The 27848-nt window shown below is 45.2% G+C and overlaps 1 protein-coding gene across 4 annotated transcripts in view; it reads right to left on the bottom strand.

Annotated features, from left to right (window-relative positions):
* IL31RA (interleukin 31 receptor A) overlaps nucleotides 1-27848 on the bottom strand; it is a 1058288-nt gene that overhangs the window by 45671 nt on the left and 984769 nt on the right. For all 4 annotated transcript variants that reach the window (XM_085631330.1, XM_085631333.1, XM_085631331.1 and 1 more), the window contains one exon: nucleotides 9402-9483. In XM_085631330.1, the coding sequence (XP_085487456.1) occupies nucleotides 9402-9483 (82 nt within the window). The remainder of the gene's footprint in view (nucleotides 1-9401; nucleotides 9484-27848) is intronic.

Below are 27848 nucleotides of genomic sequence, written 5' to 3'. Positions count from 1 at the left end.
TCTTATTCAATCCTACTTAGATAAAATTCCTGCCCCCTCCACTTCTCATCTTAACTTCCCTGATCTGGAACTTGATCTTTCTATTACCGAACTGGATAGCGCCTTAACGTCTCTGACTAAAGGTAAATCTCCGGGTCCGGATGGTTTCTCTGTGGAATTTTATCTACATTTTTCAGATCTTTTGCTTCCTAAACTTCTCTCCCTCTTCCAATCCTTCTTTACCTCTGGCACAGCTGCCGGTACTTTTCACGAGGCTACGATCTGCCTTATACCTAAAGAGGGTCGCGACCCCCAATTCTGTAAAAATTACCGCCCAATATCCCTTGTTAATGTAGACTATAAATTATTTGCTAAATTTCTTGCCTTGCGCTTGGATCCTCTTCTCCCGCATCTCATTGGTAAGGAACAGTGTGGTTTTGTAAAGGGCAGGCTTACCTCGGATAATTCCCGCCTTTTCCTCAATGTTCTAAATAAGGTACCTTCTCTCAACATCTCTTTAGCCGCCATCTCGGTTGATGCTGAGAAAGCTTTTGATAGAGTAGATTGGTCCTTTCTGTTTGCCTCCTTGCGCTGGCACGGTTTTGGCCCTAATTTTATTTCTCTTGTTTCTTTACTTTATTCTGCCCCTAAGGCGTCTGTTTTAGTTAATGGTAAACTATCCCCCTATTTTCCCTTACAGCGCAGCGTCCGTCAGGGTTGCCCTTTGTCCCCTCTACTTTTTGTTCTAGCCTTAGAGCCATTCCTTACGTCTATTAGAAATAACACTTCTATTTCTGGCTTCCCTTATGACAAGACGCATTTGAAACTCTCTGCGTATGCAGATGACATTCTTTTGTTCATTTCTGATCCTGACCAATCCATTCCGGCCTTACTGCTTGAGTTTAACTCCTTTTCCCAAGTTTCTGGTTACAAGATTAACTCTGATAAAACCGAGATCCTTCCTCTTACCAAATTTTGTCTCCCTCATCAGTTCTCGACCACTGGCTTTGCATGGAACTCCTCTAAAATTAAGTACCTTGGAATTTGGTTCTCTAGCTCCATCTCCTCATCTATTCGGTTGAACATGTCTGCTGTATTATCCCGTATTGATAAGTTGTTCTCTTCATGGAATCCTCTCTTTCTTTCATGGTGGGGTCGGCTGGATTCGATCAAAATGATGATTTCTCCCATTCTTATATACATCTTTTCCATGCTCCCCATACATATCCCTGATATCTATTTCAAACGCATCGACTCCTGTCTCTCTAAGTTTTTATGGAATCATAAAAAATCGAGAGTTGCTCTAGTTGCTCTTCGTAAACCGAAATCCAATGGCGGAGTCAATTTTCCGGATTTCCGTCTCTATCATAAATCTTTCTCTCTCCGTCAGGCTTCTAATTGGCTTGTTCTAGCACCCTCCCCTCTTGCTCCTCTTTGGCTCTCTATTGAACGCTCGCTCCTCTCTCCTTTCTCTCTATCTGAAATTATACATTTCTCTGCTAAGAATTTAACCACTCCTCTACCCCTGTTCAAGCACACTTCCTCTCTTTTACATGCTCTGGTCCGTCCTGATCCGGTTTCTCGTGAATCTTTTTTGGCCTCCCCTATCTGGTACAATTCGCTTATTCTCCTCAATAATCGTCCTATTTGTTGGACTGTGTGGAGATCAAAGGGTCTGATGTGGGTTAACCAACTTTTCGATGGTCTTCTCCCATGTTCTTTTCCTCGATTCCGACTTCTGTTTCATTGCCCTCAGTCTTTTTTCCGCAGATTCACTGTCCTCATGGCCATCATACTTGATGTTTATTATTCACTTCCCTTGTCATCCCCTCCCGTATCTCATTCCTCACTTCTTCAGATCTTGTCTACTTTACCTAAAGCCTCTCTCATCTATAAATTCTTCTCCTCCCCCAATCCGACCCGCCCGAAATCTAAATTGGAACTTGCTTGGGAGCTGGATCTGGGCTGTGACTGGCCTATAGCTGTTTGGGATAAAGTTTGGGCCAGGTCCTTAAAAATTTCCCGTTCCGCTTCACTAACTCAATCTATGTTCTTTCTATATCACAGACTCTATCTCTCTCCTGTTTTTATTTCTCGCTTTTCTCCTGATAAGGACTCTACCTGCTGGACCTGTTCTGCCCCTAATGCTGATCTTTTTCATCTACTTTTTCTGTGCCCTTCTGTTCTCGCACTTTGGGATCAGGTGTGGTCTTATGTCTCTCGTCTATTCTCTATCTCTATTCCATACTCTATCCCTCTTCTTTTTTTAGGTAGTGTTTCTGACAATCTCGATATTCCTTCTCACTCCTCTGGTCTATTAGATCTTATGTTGGCTCTGGCTTTTCAACACATTTCTTCTAACTGGAAGGATCTCTCTAAGCTCTCTATACATTGTTGGTGGAATTCTCATAGGCTCGATGTCCGTTTTGCCGCTGCCTCCACTCCTACCCTCAATAGAGATTTATTCTGGTTGCCTCTCACAACATATCTTGACCGCATGGCTCTAAAATCTATCTCTCCTTTATCCTCTGAGAATTTTAAACCCCCATAAGTGACTCTTTCTCTGTCCTTCTTCTTCTTCTTCTCCTTTTACCCTTCTTGTATCTTTTACATTTGCATTTGTCTTTCCTGCCTTTCAACTATTCCCTATCCTTGGCTTTCTTGCTGTTTCCATTCTACCTAGTCTTTGTCTGATCTCGTTATCTATTCTTCTCCTAACGCCTCATACTTATCTTTTTCTTTCTCCTTTCCCTTCCTTTCCTTCTCCTCCTTTTTTTCTCCTCTTTCCCCCCTTTCTTCCTGGTTGCCTTTAAAATTTTTACAAAATGCTTTTTAATCTTCCTTCAGGTTTCTTATGTTACCACATGATGATCCTCTGTTTTTTCTCTTTTTGATTCTATATCGACAATGTTCTTTATATGATCTGTATTTTGTTGTTCACTATACTTTTCTTCAATAAAGCATTTCAAACATAAAAAAGAAGAATGTAGGGGCATATCAGCAACACCCGGCGATAATTATCGCTCAGCGCTCTTAGCGTGAGGATAATTATCGCCGGGTAACGTGGATTTTTATCGCTGAGATAGCGTGCTATTAGCAACGCTTATGTCCTCAGGAATAAAAATCCTCACGCTAACTGCCTAACGTGAGATTATTGCTGGAAACCCAGCGATAATCTCACGCAATGTGGCGTTAGCTTGCTGATAGGGACTCACAAACTTAGCCATGATATCCACCTGCCATAGGATATCATGGCTAAGTCAGTCCTGAAGCAGGCGTAAACAAAGTAGCGATAACAGGGGTTATCGCTACTTTTCCTGACGCTATGCTTCATAGCGTGGGGCTTGATTATAGGAGAAATGTCGCTTAGCGACATTTCTCCTGTCATGTTAGGTCAGGAACGCCCATTTTGCATCTCATAAGAGATGCAAAGCTGGGCGTTGGGAATCCTGACACTAAAGCAAGGTTTCACGCGTTAGCGTGGCCTTGCTAATTAGGCGATAAAATTATCGCCGCTTTTCGGCCGAAAATGGCCGCAAAAGCGGCGATAATTTTTTATCGCCTGCTTGTAAATATGCCACGTAATCATTTAATGAATTTGATGTAGTCATTTTCTGACTCTTCCAGGCCAGCCAATGTCAGGCAGAGAAGGAAACACTGCACGAGCCCGTGAGTCATGTTCACTCCCCGTGGGACAGCGGGTTCAGTCACTACAAACCTGCGTCACGAGTGGACCAGCGCCGGAGACTGGTCATCCTGGGCGGACTGCATAGCAAAGTCAGCCCCTGGTAAAGATGCTCCAAAAAGCCCACGTTGCAGGACCATGGGGGCATGTCCGGGTCATGGTGGCCCATCCTATTCTGTTCCCAAGCATGTAGTCCACAAGGAAAATGCCAGCGGGGTAACGTGGCTACCCCTGCCCTGTTGCATCCTTACGAAGGCTGCGTGACAATAACGCACACTGATTGGCATGAACTTGTGGATTTTTTTCGTGAAATTTAGCAAAATTCATAACAAAGTAGCAAATTTACTGGTTTCAGGCAGGATATGGTTTGCCTGTGTGTTGTGTGACTTTTTTTTCACACAAGCGTGCACTTGACATAAAAAGTTCACTCGGCACTTCTTTCCTTTAATATCCACCCTCCGCCCTCTTGACTGAACTTTGTTCTACAGAGAATAAAATATCTTTACAGAATTATTTCAGATTTTCATAGCCACTGTTTTAATGAATGGCATATCTTGATTTATTTGCCATTTTTCGCCCCCCGTGCCTTATCCATGTACTTCTGCTCCTAGAAGCACAATGCCAACTATTAAGACCCACTGGTAAATAGGAAGCATGGTGATTCATGGGAAGGCCCGTGCGACTGCCCGCGTGGGCCACTGGAGTATGTCAGTCAACTAGGCACAGCCACTCTGTAGGCTGGTATGGACTGCATGCCGGTAACCTGGACCAAAGCAGGGCCAACATAATCTTTCATTGCTCCAATGTCGATACAATCATTTCTCCACATGTTTGAGGTTCTGAAAAGCTGGGAGGGCCGAGAAAAGTCATCTTTATACCAGATGTGTCTCTCCACTTTCTTTTGGCCTTGTCTGTCCCTGGGTAACAATTAGACACTGTTGGCACCCTGTTGGCCTGCCCAAAATGTCTATAAATCAGCTCACAGGAAGTATTGCAGGACAGCCTTACTAGACCGGCTTTTTGATAAATCCAGGCTTGTGAATAAGCCATTCATGCCAGTTGTGGAGCGATCACAACATTTTGCCAGGGGCGTGGGGTGGACACGTTGGTGGGACTGCGCTGAACGCCCCAAAGGCCTATTGTGTGGCACTAGCGTATCATACAGACTCAACTTCAATGAAATGACAGCATCCATTTTGGAGTTCAGAACTACCAATTAAGTGGTTTGAAGTTGTTTGAGATTTCGGTTTTGCAAATTTTAGAAACTCTGTGTAAAACATTTCAACTTTGCGTTGTATTCAACGTTTTTTAGGTCAAGCCAGGGCAGCTCATGCGCTGCTACGAGGTATGCAGTATTGAAGTATAGCTTTGAAGCCAAACCCACTCTTTGCCCATATTTTTAATTGGCTTGTGTCGCTGTCCTTCGTAAACGCTGGCTTCCGAGTCATTATTAGGCTTGTTTGTCCCTCCTTGGTACTGCCTTGTCTGCATTTTAAACCTCCCATAACGACTGGACCTTTTACTTGTCCTGTTACACAGTCTGTTTTATCTTTGCTGTGAGAACTATTTTGTTTAATGATTTGCCCCTTTACCACCCACTACGTTGCGGTCCGCTTTAACTATAGCGGCTGTATTGCTGTATTTATTTTATTTATTTAATGTCGGCCACACCCCTTTCTTTAGACACGGCTTGTCTAAAGAAAGGGGCACGGCCTCCATGGATGTGAAAGCGGCGCATGAGGGCTAGTAATTTGCAGTGCAATAGGTCTTGCATTTGCGAGACCTATTGCATTGCAAATGCTTGTTGAAGATTCTTAGAGCATGCCGTTATCCCCTTTGGGCATTCTGATGCCCACTTGTCATACAGACAAAGCCTTTAGCTCTTTTTTAGCCCAAACATTATCGTATAGCTTGCATTTTTCAATTTGTTGTAAATTGTTGATGTAGGCCCATATTTATCATGGTTTTGTGTCGGCCTTATGCCACACAAGGGGGTGCAAGGGTGACGCAAAAATTAGAATTACATTGACCAAGCCATCATGCATGCCTTGGTAAATGTGAAGTAACGCAAGGCAGCACCGGTTTGCGTTACTCTGCCCCATGAATGCATTCCCTGGGTGGAGCTCGGGTGTTCCCCACACTTCAGGGGAGGGCAGGTAGGGACAGGCAAAACACAGGAGAGGGCGAGTGGGGGACAGGCAAAGTAACATAGGGGAGGGCGGGTGGGGAACAGCAAAGCAATACTAGGGAAGGAGGGTGGGGACCAGCAAAGCACAGCATATGATGACCGTCAAAGCAACACAGTGATTACCAGAACAGAAACTCAGGGGAGAGTGGGTGAATGACTACCAGCAAAGCAATGCATTGACTACCAGCAAAGAGACACAGGGGAGGGTGGGTGGGGAACAGCAAAGCAACACATTGAACTGCAAAACAACACAGGGGAGGTGGATGGGTAACGGCAGAGCACCACAGGGGTAAGGGTGGGAGTGAAATGGCAAAGCACCACAGGTGAACGGCAGAGCAACACAGAGGGAAGGTGCGTGGAGATCAGCAGAGCAACACCTGGGGCAAGCGGGAGCGAAAAAAAAGGAAAGCACAAGAGGAAGGAGGCGGGAGAAGCAGTTGGGTGACAGAGTACACAGAGTGGTGAGGGAAGAAAAGGGCACAAGGGGGTGGTTTGAAAAGGCACGTCCTCTCAAGGAGTGCTCCACACAAAAGAGAAAAGTAGTGCTTTGTAAAGTAAGCAATGGAAGCAGTGATGCCAGCCAATCAAACCGATCATAAACAGGCAATGCTATATGGTAAGAACAGACATAAGACTGACAAGCTGTGGCACCAATAAGAAGCATGCAAATGAGAGTGATTAGTAAAGGCAACCAATGATGAGCAGTGGGTGGGCTCCAAGCCCTTCTTTGTTTAAGTAAGCCACAATATGCCTCGTGACAGACCCGTCGGTGTCTAGTAGGCTGATCCTAAAAAGCAGATACATACCTAGATGCAGATTTACTAGGATTTTATGTCGGGGTTGCATAACTTTTTGGTATAACCCGACTCAAAATGCATGTTGGCATTCTATAAGCCACACAAAATTGATTTTGCGCGGCCTTACATGGTTTAGTAAATATACAGTAAAGCAAGGCAGCACATAGCAGTGCCTTGTATTACTTTGCTTCCAGTAGGCATTACATGAGGAAACATGGGAATTCCTGTACATCCACCCATGTATTTTGACGAAAACCTAGATTTACAATGACTTGTAAACCTGGGTTTGCCCCAAAATGGTGCGCCTACCGGACAGAGGCATAATGAGGAGGAATATCTTCTGTTGTCTTATTACTTATTCTTTCCATGAATGCTGGATTCTGCAGCACACACAGAACGAGGCATATGCCTCTAAAGATTGGTGCCCTTCCTGCTCTTAATGAAAGCCCCCTATCACCAGGGCACAAGGGTGCATGCATTAGGGCTAGGCAGCCACAAGTGCGCCAGATCATAGGCAAAGCTGAACAGATCCATATCTTGCTGAATTGGCAGCTATTCAATTCTTTCCCTTTCACGATATGCAGTGCACTGATTTGCTTTGCTGCACTGCATTGCGTGAACTATTAGTAAATATTCTCCTCAGTGTAAAGTTTCTAAAAATATCAGAATACTGTTTAAAGTACAACAATCAATCAGAGGTCCTAAACATGCTGTTTGGTGCTCAGCAACGTGTGGTGTATTTGGCATGATGTAAGAAAACAAAAGTTACACAAGCTATTGAGCTTCCATGACAGAAGATCATTTCTAAACATCAAGGAGAAAGCTAACTACACATAAATGCCCAGATTTACTAAGGCTGTGCACTGACGCAATGTGGCATGTAATATTTACTGTCCAGCACAATAGGTGTTTTGTGCTGATAATCTGCTCTTGCTTCAGTGCAAAATCGGTTGCACACTGCTTTGCCGCAGTGGGTTGTTATTTAGTGCTCACATGCATCGGTTTTGATGCAAACCTAATCTACTGAGATAGCCAGACAGGACTTTGCATCAATATCTAATGCCTATATGAAACAGAAGTAAAGAAGAGGAAATGTGTTCATTTCTTCAAATCACCAGCATATTGCATGTGTGTTGGAGTGCATAGGCAGCACCTAATACATGGGGCACCTCTGAGTTTTGCAAGGGTATGCTCCTAGTAAAAACGTATGTCACATAGTACACACTCACCTCTCCACCAAAGTGTGAGATTATGCATCATGCAAGGCAGACTTGTTTGAGCGCCAGAGCAGGCAAAGACAGCAGAAGCAGTTAACTCTTAGAAATGTTTTGCTACTTGCACAATAGCAAAAGGAACAATTGATGGACGGAATGCTTAACAATGCAAACATGCACCCCCAGTCACAAAGATCTGGGTTTAACCCATCGTTCCTTTCTGCACCACACCACCCCTTTTTAAACCCAGCCATATACAAATCAGTCTTGACCCTGTTCCTCATGGGAACAGTCCATCCCGAACTGCCAAGCCACATCCTCCCTGGACCAGAAACAAGCATCCTGGGACCTGTTTATGGCGACAAAGGCGATGGGTTAAACCCAGACCCTTGTGACTGGGGGTGAATGTTTGCATTGGTCAGCATTCTGTCCATTATTTGTTCCTTTTACTTTTGTCACCCTAAGTGGGAAGGGTATGCCCATACATGGGTCCTGTGCTCACTGCGCCACTAGATTCAAGCTAGCCTAGCTGATATCGGGTTATGCCCCAAAACTGATCCCAGGATGCTTGTTTCTGTTCCTGGAAGGACCTGGCGCGGCAGTTCGGGCTGGACTGTTCCCATGAGGAACAGGGTCAAGACTGATTTTCATATGGCTGGGTCCAAACTGGGGTGGTGAGCAAAAGAACAATGGAATAAATCCAGATCCTTGCGACTGGGGGTGAATGTTTGCATTGTTCAGCATTCCGGCCATCACTCGTCTGTTTTGCTTTTGTTGCCCTTTGCATTTGTTGCCCTAAGTGGGAAGGGTATGCCCAGATGTGGGTCCAGTGCTCACTGAGCCACTAGATTCAAGCTAGCCTGGCTGATGAGGGGTGATGCCCTGAAACAAGTCTCAGGATGCTTGTTGCTGTTCCAGAGAGGACCTGGCTTGGCAGTTTGGGCTGGACTGTTCCCATGAGGAACAGGGTTAAGACTGATTTGCATATGGCTGGGTCCAAACTTGGGTGGCGTGGTGAGCAAACGAATGATGGATTACACCCAGATCCTTGTGACGGGGGTGAATGTTTGCATTGTTCAGCATTCCATCCATCATTTTTTCCTCTTGCTTTTGTTGCCCTAAGTGGGAAGGGTATGCCCAGACGTGGGTACCATGCACACTGCTCGACTAGATTCAAGCTAGCTTGGCTGATGAAAGGTGATGCCCCGAAACCGGTCCCAGGATGCTTGTTTCTGTTTCAGAGCAGATATGGCTTGGTAGTTTGAGCTGGACTGTTCCCATGAGGAACAGGTTCATGACTGATTTGCATATGGCTGGGTCCAAACTGTGGTGGTGTGGTGAGCAAAAGAAGATGGAGTAAACCCAGATCCTTGTGACTGGGGGTTAATGTTTGCATTGTTCATCACACCGTCCATCATTTGTTCATTTTGCTCTTGCACAATGCAGCCCAACATTTTTTGCTGCATTGTGTGAAAAACGAGTAAATCTAGGCCACAAATGAGTAATAAATAAGGAAAAAATAAAAGGCTTAGACTCACATTTGTTTCTTTCGTAGACAGAAGATCCCGATGCAAACTGCAGAGAGCACAGGCACACTAATTGCGATAATTACTTCTTTAGCTGTAGAAAGAGAAAACAGCCATTTAGTTTCACACAAAATTCACAACTTCACAAATAAAAGGGATCTGCTATAGTAGTTAAAACCACTGATAATGACCACTGATTTTTAGAGATGCCAATGGTGGCAATGACAGTGAAGATAATTAATGTGGTTAATCAATGAAACCGTATACAGATAGTGTAGGAAGCTGGCTCTGTATATACTATACCAAAGTAAGGTATAGTGTGCACAGAGTCCAGGGAGTCCCCCGAGGTATAGCAGAGACTAAATTAGGTAAGTACTAACAACTCTGTGGTAGTGTGGGCGAGCAGTTAGGCTTATCCAGAGGGTGTGTTAACCATTTATTGCTTTCCCTTAATCAAGGACTGATACACACACTCAAAGACAAAATCCAGATCAATTAAAAAAGTAAAATAAAAGGTATACTTATATTTATTTTAGAACCCAGCATGACCTGGCAAAATTAAGTAAAATATATGTTCAAAATACAAGACTGTTCAAGGAAATGCAGTTGTGCTTGAAGTTGCAATTCTTACAGGTTTGGATATGCTTTGAAAACAGTTTAAATTACACAGTAATCACTTTTCATTACTCTTGGATTACTTTTGGATTACTTTGAGTACTGGGGGTGGTATGCCTGGATACCACACCTTAGGATCTCTACATACAAGGTTAGTATGACTTTTTACACTTTGCAATAGAAATCTCTTTTCCTTTATACAACATAGTTCAACACACATTTTTTAGGCCCAAAATCTCTTTATATGGGTTCCTATGGGGACAAAGTGTTAGCGGTTTCACAGGTAAGTACATAACTTACAAGGGTGAGTTTTGGGGGTTAGGACCAAGGTTCCCTAAGGTCTAGATAGGCACTCAAGTTGCACCACCAGCAGCACTGGGCGGCCGGGTGCAGAGTGCAGGGGTCCAATGTTAGCGAATGGGGCTAAGGAAGCCTCCGGTTAGGGACTGCTGACAAGCTGGCCACACGGGTGTGGGAGCAGAGCTTCTGGGGTTATAGTCAGCACTGCAGGGGCCAACAACCAGCACAGGAGCTGCACCACCAGCGCTACTAGAACGGCCAGGTGCAGGGTACAAAACGGGCATCAGGCACCCTGTGCTTTCCAATGGAGACCTTCGGTTTCACAAAGATGCTGCAGGCTCGGGTAGGGAGGCGTCCTGAAGGCAACCACCTGCTGGAGTGGTAAGTTGGGATCTGGGGAGATGCCTGGACACCATTGGTTGGGCTGCCCAAGGCCATGGGACGTCGGGGCAAGGATGTCTTCTGGAGTCCGGATTTCTTACCAGCTCTGGTCTCGGTATGGGGGACCCTTCAGGTTGAGGCTGCAGGCATCATTTTGAAGCTTGAAGGAAGTAGGGGATCACCAGATCCCAGGTCAGGATCACTGGGGAGACCTCCTTGTGCTGTTCGGCAACTCGAACTCTGCCTGTGGACGTCGGGTGCAGAGTGGCGCAGAATCGCGGAGTCACTGGAACCCGGATTCTAGAGATGAGTCTTTGTTTAAGCAAATCCGGTGCTCACAGGAGACAGAGTCTGTAAGCTTCTTGCAGGGCAGGTCATCCGGGCTCTGGGGGTTGCTGGCTGCTGGACTTGCCGGGGTTCTTGCTGTAGGTATGTCGTAGACGGGACAGGCCGGTAGCGCTTGGGCCAAAGCAGTTGGTGTACTCTTCTCCTTCCTGGGTCTGCACTGCTCTTTGGTCCTTCTTCTTTCTTCCTCGAATCTGAGGAGGCAAGGTTCAGGGCCGGCCCTTAATACTAAAGGGGTGTGCAGGTCGGGACCGATGGGTATCTCCCTTGGGGTGGGTACACCCCCTATTATGCCACCCTCGAGTGGGAGGGGGCATGAGCCTCTTCCTAATTGGCTGAGACCACTCATCTTAAAGATGGAGGGGACTGAGATGTTTGCTTCACCTCTCCTCCCCCACCTGAGGGGTGGGGTTGGCAAAGGTGGGCACACCTCCTGTCCTAGCTTGTTTTTCCCGCCGATTCTTCCAACCCAAAGTGGGGGTCAGAACCGGTGGGAGCCAGTTGCTGGGGGTAGCAAAAGGCAGGACCGCTTCCAAAGGTAGCAGGCCTTTGAAGCTCCCCCTTTCGTGGACCCAGCCTATCATGTGGGAGGAGGCTCTGTCCAGGGTGAGCTTTGTTTCTGGACCCAGAGAGTGGAGGCTGTCTACCCAGGTGTCCAGAAACCTGTCTGGTGGTGCAAACAGCGGGAATCCATTAAGGAATCACACCAGGGCTGGTCGATGCATTTTACATTAAATCCCACACTGGCATCAGTGTGAGTTTAATGTGCTGAGAAGTTTGCTACCAAGCTTCCCAGTCTTTAGTAAAGCCATTATGGAGCTGTGGAGTTCGTATTGACCAACTCCCAGACAATGTCTAAGTATGGACTTAGACACTGTAGGGTTACAGGGCGTGGCCCTCTGTACCCTCACCTTAAGGCTAGTGCACCCTGCTAGAGGGGTGACTTAACTAGGCCTCAGGCAGTGAATTGCAGGCATGGCCCACAGGGATATGTGCAACATCGACTCTTCACTTTTCTCTGCGCCAAAACACACAGCCTGCAGTGGCACTGTGTGTGTGTTAAAGTGGAGGGTCTCTAAGGGTGGCACATTAGGTGCTGCGGTAAACAGACATAATATCGAATTCAAAATATCGAGAGGACAGAATATCGAGTTTTTAATATAGAATGGACAGAATATCGAATTGCCAAAATATAGTGGTGAAGAATATCGAAAATCAGGTAAGAAATAAAATATCGATTTAAATAATATAGAAGTAAGTAATATCGACAGTCATAATACAGTTGTTAAAAATATCGATTTTTTTTATAGTGTTTTAAGTGTTAGTATATGTGTTAAAAGTATGTATACATTTTTGAATGTATGTTTGAATATTTTTATAGTAATGAATTTTATGTTATTTAATTTTTGTGTAATTTAATTCCGTAGCGGGTTGTGGGTTTATAGGGGATTAGGGTGGGAAGTAATTTAATTACAGTACATTAAATAATCATTTTTAGGATTTATTAATTATTTTTAATTTAATTTTGCGTTTTACTTCTGTAGCGGGTTGTGGGTTTATAGGGGAATAGGGTGGGAAGTAATTTAATTGTTATTAGGTAATTATTAATTGGTATTGAAAATTAATTGGTTGTTGATTAATTATTAATTGGTAAATAATTTGTATTAATTGGTAATTAATTAGTATTAATTGTTTAATTGATAACTATGGTAATTGTATTAATTGATTATTTGTAGCGGGTTGTGGGTTTATAGGGGAATATGGTGGGAATTAATTGATTTGTAAATAATTAATTATTGAAATAATTTTTGTATATTGTTAATTAATTTATTCTTAATTATTTATTAATTAGTATAAATGTTATTTATTAATTTTTGGTATTGAAAATTAATTGGTTGTTAATTAATTATTAATAGGGTATTAATAAAAAAAAATGTGTATTTATAATAAATTAATTTTTAAATATTGTGTGATTGGTAATTAATTTTAATATTTTTATTTGATATTAATAATTTATATATTATTAATCACATATTAAATTATTATTTTCCCTACTAATGCACTCACTGGAGTGGGAATAGTAATTTTTACCCCTACGCTATCCAACGCTTTCCCTACTATTGCACTCTTTGGAGTGGGAATAGTAATTTTTACCCTCCCGCTATCCAACGCTTTACCTACTGTTGCACTCTCTGGAGTGGGAATAGTAATATTTACCCCTACGCTATCCAACGCTTACCCTACAGTTGCACTCACTGGAGTGGGAACAGTAATTTTTACCCCTACGCTATCCAACGCTTTCCCTACTGTTGCACTCTTTGGAGTGGGAATAGTAATTTTTACCCCTACGCTATCCAACGCTTTCCCTACTGTTGCACTCTCTGGAGGGGGAATAGTAATTTGTACCCCTACGCTATCCAACGCTTTCTCTACTGTTGTACTCTTTGGAGTGGGAATGGTAATTTTTACCCCTACGCCATCTGACGTTTTCCCTACTGTTGCACTCACTGGAGTGGGAATAGTAATGTTTACCCCTACGCTATCCAACGCTTACCCTAGAGTTGCACTCACTGGAGTGGGAATAGTACATTTTACTCTCCCGCTATCCAACGCTTTCCCTACTGTTGCACTCTCTGGAGTGGGAATAGTAATTTTTACCCCTTCGCTATCCAACACTTTCCCTACTGTTGCACTCTTTGGAGTGGGAATAGTAATTTTTACCCCTACGCTATCCAACGCTTTCCCTACTGTTGCACTCTTTGGAGTGGGAATAGTAATGTTTACCCTCCCGCTATCCAACGCTTTCCCTACTGTTGCACTCTCTGGAGTGGGAATAGTAATTTTTACCCTAACGCTATCCAACGCTTACCCTACAGTTGCACTCACTGGAGTGGGAATAGTAATTTTTACCCCTACGCTATCCAAAGCTTTCCCTACTGTTGCACTCTTTAGAGTGGGAATAGTAATTTTTACCCCTACGCTATCCAACGCTTTCCCTACTGTTGCACTCTCTGGAGCGGGAATAGTAATTTTTACCCCTACGCTATCCAACGCGTTCCCTACTGTTGCACTCTTTGGAGTGGGAATAGTAATGTTCACCCTCCCGCTATTCAACGCTTTCCCTACTGTTGCACTCTCTGTAGTGGGAATAGTAATTTTTACCCTTACGCTATCCAACGCTTACCCTACAGTTGCACTCACTGGAGTGGGAATAGTAATTTTTACCCCTACGCTATCCAATGCTTTCCCTACTGTTGCACTCTTTGGAGTGGGAATAGTAATTTTTACCCCTACGCTATCCAACGCTTTCTCTACTGTTGCACTCTCTGGAGTGGGAATAGTAATTTTTACCCCTACGCTATCCAACGCTTTCTCTACTGTTGCACTGTTTGGAGTGGGAATAGTAATTTTTACCCCTACGCTATCCAATGCTTTCCCTATTATTACACTGTCTGAAGTGGGAATACTAATTTTTACCCTCCCGCTATCCCTACTGTTGCACTCTCTGGAGTGGGAATAGTAATTTTTACCCTACCGCTATCCAACGTTTTCTCTACTATTTCACTTACTGGAGTGGTAATAGTAGTCAAGTCAATGAAACTTTATTCGGATCAATAATAATCCATAAAAGCACAGTAAATAAAATAAGCGTTGCAAAATACACAGTGTGATGCTATTTACAAGTAAAAACAACAGACCATACGAATTTTAAGACATTGTTAATCGAGCACGAACCGCAGTTTTTAAGAAAGAGCTCACACGGAAGACAAGTTCATGGTCGTCCAGGGTCAAAATCATCGAAAATGCAAGTTCCAGGCTAATTGGTTTTAATTTTTTTAAATACGGAGTTAAAAACCATTTAATATACTTGATATAAAATTTACAGAAAAATAAAAAGTGTAAAATTGTTTGCTTGCTCCGACAGTCACAAGGGCATGGCTCAACACATTGATCATTATAATTCCATAAGGGAAAACTAAGAGCGTATTTAATGGTACCTGCCCTGAGACGGAATATAAGGCCACGCTCCCAGCGACTCATTGGGAGAGTTAAATAACTGGGTGTAGGGTAAGTTAAAAGATTGCGAGCTAGGTATCTAGAAACGCTAGGTTTCAAAGACTCCTTCGCTGCCCTTTCGGCACTGAACAACATGTAAAGTGCTTTTTTAAGTTCGCATTTAGATGGAAGCGTGGTGGTGGTGGGTTTTAAGAAAACATTTTGGGAGTTCACGCTGTGAAGTGCACTCAGCACCCCTGAGAGCCAGGGGATAGCCATGCCCTTATCACAATGTAAACAATCCTCAATAATGTCCCTGGTCAATTTGGCGGCAGACATTTTCCAAATCGCCAGCCAAAAAAGGGCAGGGCGGGCACGAATAAAATCCCCTATAAAATGCAACCCCAATTCCTTATGGCATATGTAGTGTGGGGAGGAAATGGGGGCACAGAGGAGCTTCCTGCAAAATCTGTTTTCCTCGGCAATTATATGAGGACATCTAGCAGTTCCCCAAACCTCAGCACCGTATGTGGCAACCGGGACGCATTGGGCTTTGTATATTTTTAAGGTAGCAGCCAGCGCACCGGTCTTCTTGGGGCGGGGGAGGCTCAGGATTGAGTTAATGGCCTTTGAGAACTTACCCCTGGAGTGGGCAATATGCCCACTCCAGGAGTTGTTCGCAGCAAAGACCACTCCCAAATACGGGAAGCTGCTAGTTGACCCCAGTCTCTCTGTCCCCACAACAATGCTACCAATATGTCGTTTCTTTGGGCCACATGACATTACAAAGGACTTTTTAAAATTAGTCTTTAGGTCTAGGGAGTCCATATGGTCGACAAAGCCATTCACTAAAGTGCGTAGTGCGTTAGGGGTGCGGCCCATAAGGACCGCGTCATCTGCATATAGCAGGGCGGGGAGATGGTTACCGTTTATTAACGGAACGTCGCCAGTTAGGGAGACCAGGTGTTTGTGTAGGCCATTGATATAAATGATAAATAAAAGAGGGGCTAGGACGCAGCCCTGTCTAACCCCTCTATTGACTCTTACCATCTCAGTTACCTCACCCCCATGACCAATCCTGACACAAGCCTTCAGATCTCTATGCAAATAGGCCAGGAAGTGGACCATGGATTCGTCCAGACCATATTTCAATAAGGCCCTCCAAAGCAACGACCTGTTGACAAGGTCGAAGGCAGTAGATAAATCCATAAAAGCAAGGTAAATTGGGCATTTACGTGCAACAGTGTATTTGCCCAAAATAAGGTTGAGATTGAGGCACTGCTCTGCAGTGGCAACCTTATTACAAAAACCCAGCTGACAACTCTCCAAAATGTGCTTATCCTCGGCCCATGTTAGGATTTTATTATACAATACTCTGCTTAAAATTTTTAAGGTGTTATCGATAAGGGAGATTGGCCTATAACATGATGGTTGGGACCGATCGCCCTTCTTAAAAATAGGCACTATTATACTCGATGACCAAGTTAGTGGTGGTGGAGAGGTGAAAGTAAAATTTTTAAAAACGTTCAACAAGAGATGGGCCCATGAATCGGGGTAGGCTTTAATAATGTCAATGGGAAGGCCTTCTGAGCCTGGAGCTTTATTCCCCGCGCTCTGTGCGATGTCCTCTTCCACCTCAGATAATGATATGTCTACCCATGGAGGGTGGTTAAATATTGGAGTAGCCGTCGATGAGGATGGGACCGCATAAATCTTAGAAAAATGGTCCACCTAGGCAGCTTCGGGAATGGTACAATCCATTGGGGTCGAGAGCTGACCTGAGCAGCGCAGATCTTTAACCGCAGCCCAAAAGATATCCCCCCTTCCACGGGCAGCGGTTTGCGCTAACACCTCCCAGCGCTCCTCGAGGATCTCCTCCTTCCTTCTACTAATGGCCAGTTTATATCGAGTCCTAGCATTTTTCACGTTGGTCAAGTTCCTCGGGCAGGAAGATAAGACACGCCGCAAATCACGGTTGGCCAGAGAACACTCATGATCAAACCATCCCTGGTCAACCGTGATTACACGCGGCGGAGTCATAAGCTGGGCTCGAAGAGCCGAGCAAATCTTAACGAAATCCTCAACTGCCCCAGGATTCGGGTTTAGATCAGACAGACATGAGAAAAAAAGGAGTAGGTTATCTCTGACCAGAGTCTGGAAAGTCGCCGTAACATTAATACCCCTCCATTTTAATCTAAGGTTATTTGAACAAATGGAGAGGTTCCTAGCACCACATTCCTTGTTATAGACTGGGCGGTGGATTGCTTTTAGGCAGATCTTAATGGGGTTGTGATCCCCCTGCGGCATAGGAATTACCATAGCCTTACTGATACGATCGGCCAGCCCAGGGGAAATAAAAATATAATCAATTTTTGATGAGCAATCTCTACCTTTAAATGTGGGCACTAGGGAGGCTGTTGGAAAACAGTTAGCCATTATGTCCATGGCATTCTCCAAATTATGTGTGCTCAAAAAGGAAGTCAATTCCACACCCCTTTGACACCCAGGTGCCGGATTACAGTCCTTCATGGTTGAGCAGTCAGCATTAAGTCTTGCATTAAAATCACCTCCCAACACAAGGCCACTGGTGTCATCAAAATCGGGCCTAGACTCCAGAGTGGTAATAAAATTAAAGAGATTCCTAAAATGTATATTTGGTGATGAGCTAAAATCATTATTATAAAAATTAACCAGGAAAAAACTTATTTTCTGATTAAATAGTATAGCCTGGAAATTCTGATTATTCGTTGGTATAACCCTGGTAGTGCCTCCAACAGAAATATTAATCCAGATAGATAATCCTCCCGAAGGACGGCCCATTCTGGATTTAGTTGCAAGAGTGTTATGACACTGAAACCCATTAACATGTAAATCTGCGGTGGCCCACGTCTCCTGTAACATGATTATATCTTGACTCTGGATAAAACTAACCCACCCAGGGTCACAAAGCCTTTGTTGGAGGCCTGCTACATTCCAGCTTAAAACATTCAAGGTGCCTGCTCTTGATACTACACTCTCTAATTGATTGTCTGAACTATTGGGAGTGACAGGTACAAATACTAAAGGAAGAGCAGGGGCCTCATTCTGTAACAAGACTGGAGATTCAGCACTCGTTCTTGGTTGTCAGTCAGGGACGTCTAAATCAGACAAAGCCAAGAAACGATTCGCCAAAGGGAGGGCCGTAGGCGTGGGCTCGCTATTGTTAGTAATGGGTTTATAAAAATAACCAAGAGTAAACATACATATATTCGTCTTAAAACCCGGCAATAACTCACGGGTACGCATTAAAGACTGAACAGTATGAGGCCTGCAGAAGTTTATAACAATACAATCCCCGGTGATGTTTTTAACAGATGCACCCACCCATCCCACTCTCCGCACCATTAAAATTTCATGTAATCTCGCCGGATCGAAACCCTTGTGTTTCCTCAACCAGTCCACACATTTGTTGTGAAGGTCCACCCATGACTCCTTCTTTGTATCAGACAAACAGGGAACTCCATCCAAAATTATTACATAAGGGTGTGATGCTGGGGGGAGATTCAAAGTCTCAGTGTTAGGAAAAGTCTTTGGTGGAATTGGAGCTGTGGGCAATGATCTCACTTCATGATCCGATATTTGGGGAGGAACATTCACCAGGGGATGTTGTGATAAACTACTAGGTGGGCACTGGGTTCTATTGTTAGCATTGGCCATCCCAGGGCCTAGGTTAACAAGGTCCCCCGTCAAACGAGCCGATGTGGTTAGTCGAGCTACGATTAACAGCCAATGGGACAGAAGCTGACTCCCGGATTAACAGTTGCTCCATACGTATAAGTGGTAATAGTAAATTTTACCCGCCCGCTATCCTACGCAAAAAATATAGCATTTTTGTAATCAATATTACGTTAATACATATGAATTATTATTCTTTTTTTAGTTACATTAATTAATTATTAATTTTAAACTAATTTAAGTATTTTTAAGTATGTTTCAGTTAATTATATGTTTTATTTCATTAATTTTACATTCATTTTAAGACATTTACAAAAATTCGATATTGTGACTAACTATATTTTTTACAACGATATTTAGGATTCTATATTTTTGTACTTACCTATTTGGAGATAGGGCTTCGATATTTTGGCATTCTATATTTTTCCTTCGATATTTTGGCAATTCGATATTCTTCTTCTCGATATTTCGTCAGTGATCCGGTGCTGCATCCCTTAAAGGCCTTACCTGGTCACAGTGCCCTTGGTACCCATGGTACATTTTACAAGGGGCTTACCTGTAGCCAGGGATGTGCCAATTGTGGATACAAAAATACAGTCTTGGGAAAGAACACAGGCCCTGGGAACTTGATTGGCAGGGACCCACAGCACCACAAGTCAGGTCGCATCAGATGTCAGGCAAAAAGTGGGGTGTAACCATGCAAAAAGGGGCCCTTTCCTACATATAGCTATTAAAATGTTCTATTATACCTACATGTTCAGTCAAAGAAGAGCCAAACAGGGAGTGAAAATGAGGAAAAACCTCTTCTAATGCGCAAGTTAAGTTGGTTGTCTTTTAACTATTCTGAGATATAAAGTCATGTGTCTCTACCAATAAAGCTACATCTTATCGCATATCAAAGCTCCCAGGTTACCCATTCTCAGGAAGCACTCGGACCAAGGTGAAGCATCAAGCTCTTTATTGGTATGAACAAAGTCCTCATGTCAAACTTAAAAGCAGCTGCTCCGCCGCCTGACGCGTTTAGAAAATAAATGTCTTCTTCAGAGGTGAGGCGGAGTCATAGCGTGCAATGCGGCATTTCCCAGTAATTATCATGCATTATGGCACGCCCAGATGGGCTGTCCAATTCAAATCTGTGCCCTGCATGTTGGGATTTGTAGTTGCAGATTAGCATCCCAAATGTTTGCACCTTAATTCCTGCAAATAAAGACTCCACATGAGCCCCGGCATGGGGACCTGTTCTTAATCTACACAAATGGCCCACTTTCTGGCGCGATAAATATCGTTCCAACTGTGGCCCCTGTAATACGCAGGTGGTGCACTCCTCGCGGCTAAGCTGCCGCTTGTCAATCAAAGCTCCCAGGTAACCCATTCTCAGGAAGCATTCGGACCAAGGTGAAGCGTCAAGGTCTTTATTTTTATTTATCTTATCACATATATGTATATCCAGGCAAGTATATCTCTCCTGATCCAATAACATTTCAGAGGAAATACTCTCATTCTCAGATTCAAGAATTACTATGTTATAATACACCCCAGAAAAATACTGATCCAGCACTGAAAGGAAATGGCTCTTTTGTGTGGTCACCCCCAAAGTTTTGGAGTGATGCTCCTGGTTTTTCGACTCTGATAGTGCTAGCCTGACCTCACTGCCTGTGTCCTGACCTGAAAGTGTGTATGTTGAATTGGCTTATACCCAACTGGATAATGCTAGCTCACTTGTAAGTCCCTAGTAGATGGCACCCAGGGAATGTACGTTAGAGGGTCATCACAGGGACTGCAGCACTGGTTATGCCGCCTTGGGTGTGAAAATGTAAAACATGGCTCCTAATCTGCCACTGAAGACTGGAAGGGCTGTTTTAAAACTACTACCTCAACTTTGCCATTTAAAGTAATGGCAAAGCTAAGTCCTGCCTCTTTAAAATATGTAAATCACCCTTAAAGAAGCACAGGGAGCCCTAAGGCAGGGTTCTGTGTATTAGAGAGTGGAACATTTATGTTTTAGATGTTCCAACAGTAAAAATCCATTACCATGACGAATCCTTGCACCTCAAGTCAAATTACCATACATACTATTTTAACCAGTGCATGCATCTAACAAAGTAGACAATAAAAAATATTTTGTATTTCTTGCCATAATGGTAATTAAAAATGTGTACTTCACATTGTAGTCATAAACATTTTTAGGAATCAAACAATTGTAAATGAAAATTAATGTCAGGACAAACTTGTGGAAATGTACAACCGTTATTTATTAAAATCACAAGATACTTCTCTCATTTCTAATAATAAATGAAAAATATATACAAATGCCAATAGATGGCACTGTTATGCTCTTGTTTCTAACTTGCCTCCTATAGAGCTGCCAAGGGGAACCTCCTCAGGAAGGGGCATCTAGTGCGCACAGAGCAGGCACCTAAATGATCTTTCTCAGGAGGGGTTGGTTTAAGAGTGGGGGTTTGGGTTTCATAGGGGTGGTTTTCAGTTTGGGTGGGGTAGTTTTGGGTAAGGGAGGGGTTTGGCAGGGGTAGAGTTCAGAGTATTAATAAAAGCAGAACTAGGATAAAGCGTAAAAGGGGTGGGCGAGAACTGGGTTTTAGAGGTAGAAGGAGCTGGAGCGTGTGATGTACATGTGTCTGTCTGTTGTGCTGTTGCATGCGGGTCTGGTGCATGTTTTGTACGTTTGGGTGTGTGTTTCTTGGCATGTGTTTGGTATTCTGGTGAGTGTGGGTGTTTGCGTTTGGATGGTGTTGTTGTGGGTTGGGTTTTTGTGAGTGTGTATGTTTAGATAAATGTGCTGTTGAGGTGGTTGGTTTGGTGGTTGCTTGTGGGTGTGCTGGTGCTTGTCAGTGTGGTGGTGGTGGTTGTGGGTGTTGTGATGGGTGGGGTGGTGGTTGTGGGTGTGATGGTTGTTGTGGGTATGGTGTTGGGTGTGGAGGTTATGTGTGTATGGTGGGTGTGGTGGTAGTGGGTGTGGTAGTGGGTGTGGTAGTTTTAGGTGTGGTTGTGGGTGTTGTGGCAGTGGAGGTGGGTCTGGTGGTGGGTGTGGTAGTTGTGGGTGTGGCAGTGGATGTGGTGGCTTTGTGTGGTGATGATGGGTGCAGTGGTTGTGGCAGTGGATGTGGTGGGTGTAGTTGTGGTGTTTGTATGTTGTTTGGGTATGTGCTTGTGTTTCTTGGTGTGTTAGAGCTTATGTGTGCTGGTTGGCTCTGTTCTAGTGGATGCATGCAAAGGAGTGTGTGTGCTTGGGACAGGACTGGAAATTGGTAATAGGGATGGGGAAGGGGCCTGAGTTGGGGCACAAGATTAGGCTAGTTGGGAGGCTGCGGTCAGTGAGGAGGTTAGACCTGTAAATCCTCTCTGCCGGCCAGACATTGCACTATGAATGCCTTCCAGGTATGCTACCATTTGTTGCATGTGGCAACTAAGGTCCTGGATGGCATATAGGAGTGAAGTCTGGCCTACAGAGATTTTTCGTAGGAGGTCAATAGCCTCCTCACTCAGTGCAGCCGGAGGCATAGTGGGGGGAGGGGGAAAGTTGCCTGCAGCGAAGACGCCACCCCTTTTAGGGGAAGAGTTTAGCCAACTGGGTTGGAGCAAGAGGGAGGATGGAGATGGCTCTCTGGGTGACAGACAAGGATGCAGGCTGGTGGCCTTCATGCCACTGTGTCCGCAGGTGGTCTCAGCACCCGAAACATTTTTTATTTTTTTTTATTTTATTTGAATCATGTAACAAAAATAAGTTACAGTAACAGTGCAGGCTTACAAAAGACACTTCACAAATGGCAAAGCAAGATGCATGGAGTGTTACAGTCTATAGCACTGCCAGTGATGAACGACACCACACAGTACAGGTTTTACAGTATGTACAACAGTTACATATTATTACACACAGTAGTTGATGTCCCTAAATTGGAATTTGTTTGTAACTAGTCCATTAGAGTTATCCAATAGTCTCTTGGCCTAGATCGGGTGGGAAGTTCCTCCTCATACGTCTTAAGAGTGTCTCTGCAATATGCCATATCATGAAGCCATTGTTTGCCACTTGGATAGTGCTTACCTCCCCAACATATTGAAACCCTTCTCTTCACCATTAACAATGCTATTGTGCAAAATTTACATTTGAGAGATCATAACCCTGTTACTAGTCCTAGCAAACATATTCAAGGTGTGCATTCTATTCTCATTCCCAGCATATCACTGAACATCTTTGTTATATCTTCCCAATATGTCCTAATGTTAGGGCACGTCCATGCTAAATGTAGGAAGTCGGCATTGTCTGTATTACATCTTTGGCAGCGTGCATCAGATCAGAGCCCACATTTATGCAATTTTAATGGTGTGTGATAGGTTTGGTGTAAATATTTATAATGTATAATGCGCAGGTTCCCATTTGGGATGAGCATATCGGTTAGTGCGCAGCAAGTATTCCATTCTTCCTCCGAAAGCTGTAGGTCTAGTATTTTGTTCCACCTATCTAATGCTTTAGTCGTGGTGCTGTTTATATCTTCCTGCAGGAGCGCATTTTGTGACACGATATATATTATGGGGATTCGTAATAATCATTTGCAATGGTTGTAACACAGGTGGTTCGGTAGGAACTGTGGAGTATGGGTCTTTTATCGTGCTTCGTAGTCGGTGATATGTAAATTTGAATAGGAGGGTTCTATTACAGATATATTGAAGCGCCTCAGTATCTATAAAGGTACCATCTTTATAAAGATCTTCCATTCTGTCTATACACACCCGTTGTAATAGCTCCATCCCAACTTTTTCCTGGGTCACCGATAGTGCCGGATGATGTTGTAGTGGCAATGCTGGCACATGTAATGGAAGTTTATGTGCTAATTTCCCCATTCGCTGCCATGCTAAGTTCGTAGTGCGAATTGTATTAATTTCCTGTTTGGCCACATGTTCGCGCCGATGTGGCAGTATGTTGTGTAACGGGATTGGATGTGCGTCACCATCCTCAACTGCTAGATGTGGCATATACCGAGTAGGGTAATTCCAGTGATGCGCATATTGCCCTTGCGCACATAAATAGTATAGGAGGAGATCTGGTACTTTAAAGCCACCTCTTGAGTAGGGCAATGTGAGGGCTCGCATTTCAATCCAGGCTTGTTTACCGGCCCAGATAAGCCTAGTGACTGCGGATGATAATCTACTGAATACCGCTGGTGGTGGTACTATGGGGATATTATTAAAGACGTATAGAAATTTGGGCAATATGACCATTTTAACTATTGCTGCTCTGTCTGCCAGTGATAGTGGCAGTTGGATCCATCTGTCCACTTGTTCTTCCAATTTGCACATAGCTGTGCCATAGTTTATCTGTAGGACTACTTCGGGGTCCCTGTGATACCAGATCCCTAAGTATTTAATCGGATCATTCTGCCTTTCTGATGGAAATTCTATCGAGCATGGTTCAGTTATTTCAGTTAAGGGAATGATTGTTGACTTGCTCCAATTTATTTGAAGGCCTGAGTGTCTACCAAATGTAATATATTCTCGTAATAGGGGGGATAAGTTAATACTGTGGTCCCGAACTTATAATACCATGTCATCTGCATATAATGATATATTTAAGGGACGTTGGGGAAATTGTAGGGTCGTATGTTTATGACATTGTCTTATTTTGCACGCCAGTGGTTCTAATGCGATGGCGAATAGAAGGGGCGATAGGGGACATCCCTGCCTTGTTCCACGTGTTACTGGTATCGTGTTTGAGGCATATTGGTTCACCTTTATTCTCGCAACTGGCGCTGTATATAAGATTTTGATCCATGTAAGAAAGATTGGAGGCAAACCCATTTTTTGTAGCATTGTAAACATATATATCCATTCGACGGAGTCAAATGCTTTGGCTGCGTCTAATAAAATCGCGGCTGCCTGCAATTCTGGGTTTAACTGATGCGATAGTGCAAATAGGGTACGAATATTATGGGCTGTAGAGCGATGAGGTATAAACCCTGATTGATCCGGTTGTATAATATTAGTCATCAATGGTTGCAAACGTTTGGCTATTAGTTTAGCAATTACTTTTGTGTCGGTGTTAATTAATGAGAGGGGCCTGTATGATTCACAGAGTTCCGGGTCTTTCTCCGGTTTCAAAAGCGCTATTATCATCGCTTCTCTCGATGTGGCTGGTAGTATCTGTTTCTCGTGTGCGTCCCCATACATTTCCACCAAATGAGAGGCCATCAGGTCAACATATTCCTTATAAAGTTCACCCGTAAATCCGTCCGGGCCAGGGGCTTGCCCATTGGGCAGTGTTTTAATCACTTCTGTTATTTCTTCTACTGTTATCGCTTGTGATAGGTATTCCCTTTGGTTATCTGATAGCCACACTATTGCAATATCTCCAAGATATTTTAGTATTTCTTGTGTATCTGTTGTGCTTTGTGTAGTATATAAGTCACCATATGTATCTATGAAGGCCTTCAATATACTATCTGTGTTATATTGCAAAGTGTTGTGTCGATCTCTTAATTTTAATTACTGCATGTGTTACACGGTCTGTACATATTTTGTTTGCTATAGTACGTCCCGGTCTACCCCCTTCCCCATATGTTCTAGCAATGCTTTTTTAAAAAATATATTTAAGTTCATCGTCAGCAAAATGTTGGTATTCAGACATTATGGTGCCGATTCCGATCCTGTAAAACCCGGGTACGAATGGTCGGACGGAGCGTTTTGTCCGTCCGACTGGTACCCGGGAAAAACACCTTACAAACTCGCAAGTACGATTTGCACAGAAATACCATTACCGCCCGAGTCGGAAAAAACACCGACCGGCAACATTTTTACATACGAATCACTGTCGGGACGGCGCACATGCGACGTCCGGACGGAGTCAGGCAGCGTTTCACGGACCAGCAAGTACGATTCATGCCGACGTCACTCCGCACGCTGCAGGTTTTACGGGAGCCAAAAACTGCCGGGAAAGTGAGGACGCCGCGAACAAGGAGCCCCGGCACGCCAGGTACAGCGATGGACCCCAACCTATGCGTCATCCCGGCCCTCATAGCCTACCACCTGGTATACAGAAACCGACGCAGACGCCGCAGAAGGTCAGTACAACACCCAGGGGCAAAGGGGGGGTGTGTGTGTGCAAGGGCCAGGAATCATAACCCACACCCCACAAATAACTACAACATCATGCACAGCAATTGCCACCATGGACTGGTCACTTCGGGGGGCGTGTCCACTAATCCCATGTCCCGCCACAACGGAAGTGGACGTGGACGCGTACCCGTCACCACCACAATGGTGGTACGGCACATACCACGCCCACCCATACGTCACACCAACTACACCGGTACGGCCGCACCCACGTCCCAAAGGCATGGGTATGGGCCGCACCCCCAAAGTTGGTGTGCCCTAGGGGCACGGGCCCCGCCCAGGCCATCAGCGCGTGGTTACGGCACATACCACGCCCACCCCTACGTCACACCAACTATGCTGGTACGGCCGCACCCACGTCCCAAAGGCATGGGTACGGGCCGCACCCCCAAAGTTGGTGTGCCCTAGGGGCACGGGCCCCACCCAGGCCATCAGCGCGTGGTTACGGCACATACCACGCCCACCCCTACGTCACACCAACTACGCTGGTACGGCCGCACCCACGTCCCAAAGGCATGGGTACGGGCCGCACTCCCAAAGTTGGGGTGCCCTCGGGGCACGGGCCCCACCCAGGCCATCAGCGCGTGGTTACGGCACATACCATGACAGTGGACAGATACATAGGGGTGTGTGCCTATCACTCCCAGCAGTGCCCAGGCATATGTGGGGTGGCTGCCTATTACTCCTAGCAGTGGCCAGACATATGAGGGGTGGGTGCCATCACTCCCAGCAGTGCCCAGACATATGAGGGGTGGGTGCCATCACTCCCAGCAGTGCCCAGACATATGAGGGGTGGGTTCCATCACTCCCAGCAGTGCCCAGACATATGAGGGGTGGGTGCCGAGGACCCCCAGTAGTGGACAGAGACATGGGGGGGCCAACATCATTATCAGATGACCACAGCTCCATGGGTGAATGTACGTATCCCTAACTCAGGACAATGACGATAGTGCCATAACAACACATCACTGACAGCAGTGTCCCACTCCCAGGAGGATGGTCGGCCTACCCCCACTGCATGACACACCACATGTGGGTGTGAGGGCAAATTACACATGCATACCCACCCCTGGCAGGGGCAGCACAATCCACACACTGAGATTTTGCCACAAGACTGCACCCTCATGTCAAACACCACTAAACAATGCGAGCCAAAGGGAACACACACTGTCACGTACAGTCCACGACTGAGAGGAATGCACAGGTGCCGGGGCAGCCAACAAGTAGTTGCCCCCCATGGAAGTGAAAGGGTTGAATACACACAGATACAATGCCCACAATTGTCAGGCAGGTGCCCAAATACCCTGCAGTACACACATGCAAAGTGCGGAAAAGGGAAAATGTCCACATGAAGTCATGTCAATAGGGGCGTGGCTTGGACTCGGCCGAGCATGGACGCGTGAGCTGAGAGCTCCGTGTCGGCCTCGGCATTTCTCCTGAATTTCTTCCTCTCCGGCGGCGCTGAGGACTCCGAGGCGGCTCCTCTGGGCTTGTGGGTCGCCCGCCTGCGGATCGCGCGGGGTGTCGGCCCCGGGAAGCTGAATTGATCGGCACTGGAGGCGGGTCCGGCTGGGAGAGACCCGGCCATCTTGCTTTGGGCCTGCGTGGGGCCTGCAAGCCGCGGCCTCGCGTACATTGGTGGCCGGTGGGGGTGGCCATTACCCCGGCTGTGGTGGCGCCCGGCCCGCGCTGCGGTGCCCGACTGCGGAGACCGGCGGAGTGACCGGGGTGGACACCTGAGGCCGGTGGGAGCTGCTGGCGGACTGCTGGCACCGCTGCGTGTGCCGGCTGCAGAAGCCTGGGGACTGTTGGCGGCTGAGGTGGACCGGTCCTGGCAGTGGAGCCCTGCGGATTGCCGGGTGAGCGGACTGCGGTCTACTGTGGGACTGGTGCAGGAGGTACTCGGCGGACGCGCCAGGGCTCCTGATCTGTGGGCTTCCCCCCCTCGCCCCCCTGCTCCTGGTGTTCTGGCCTCGGAGAAGGCCT

Source organism: Triturus cristatus, chromosome 2_1 (genome assembly GCF_964204655.1).
Source record: "Triturus cristatus chromosome 2_1, aTriCri1.1, whole genome shotgun sequence".
In the NCBI taxonomy this organism is placed as follows: Eukaryota; Metazoa; Chordata; class Amphibia; order Caudata; family Salamandridae; genus Triturus; species Triturus cristatus.
Note: the sequence above shows the minus strand (reverse complement) of the source record. Positions and strands in the feature narration are given on the sequence as shown.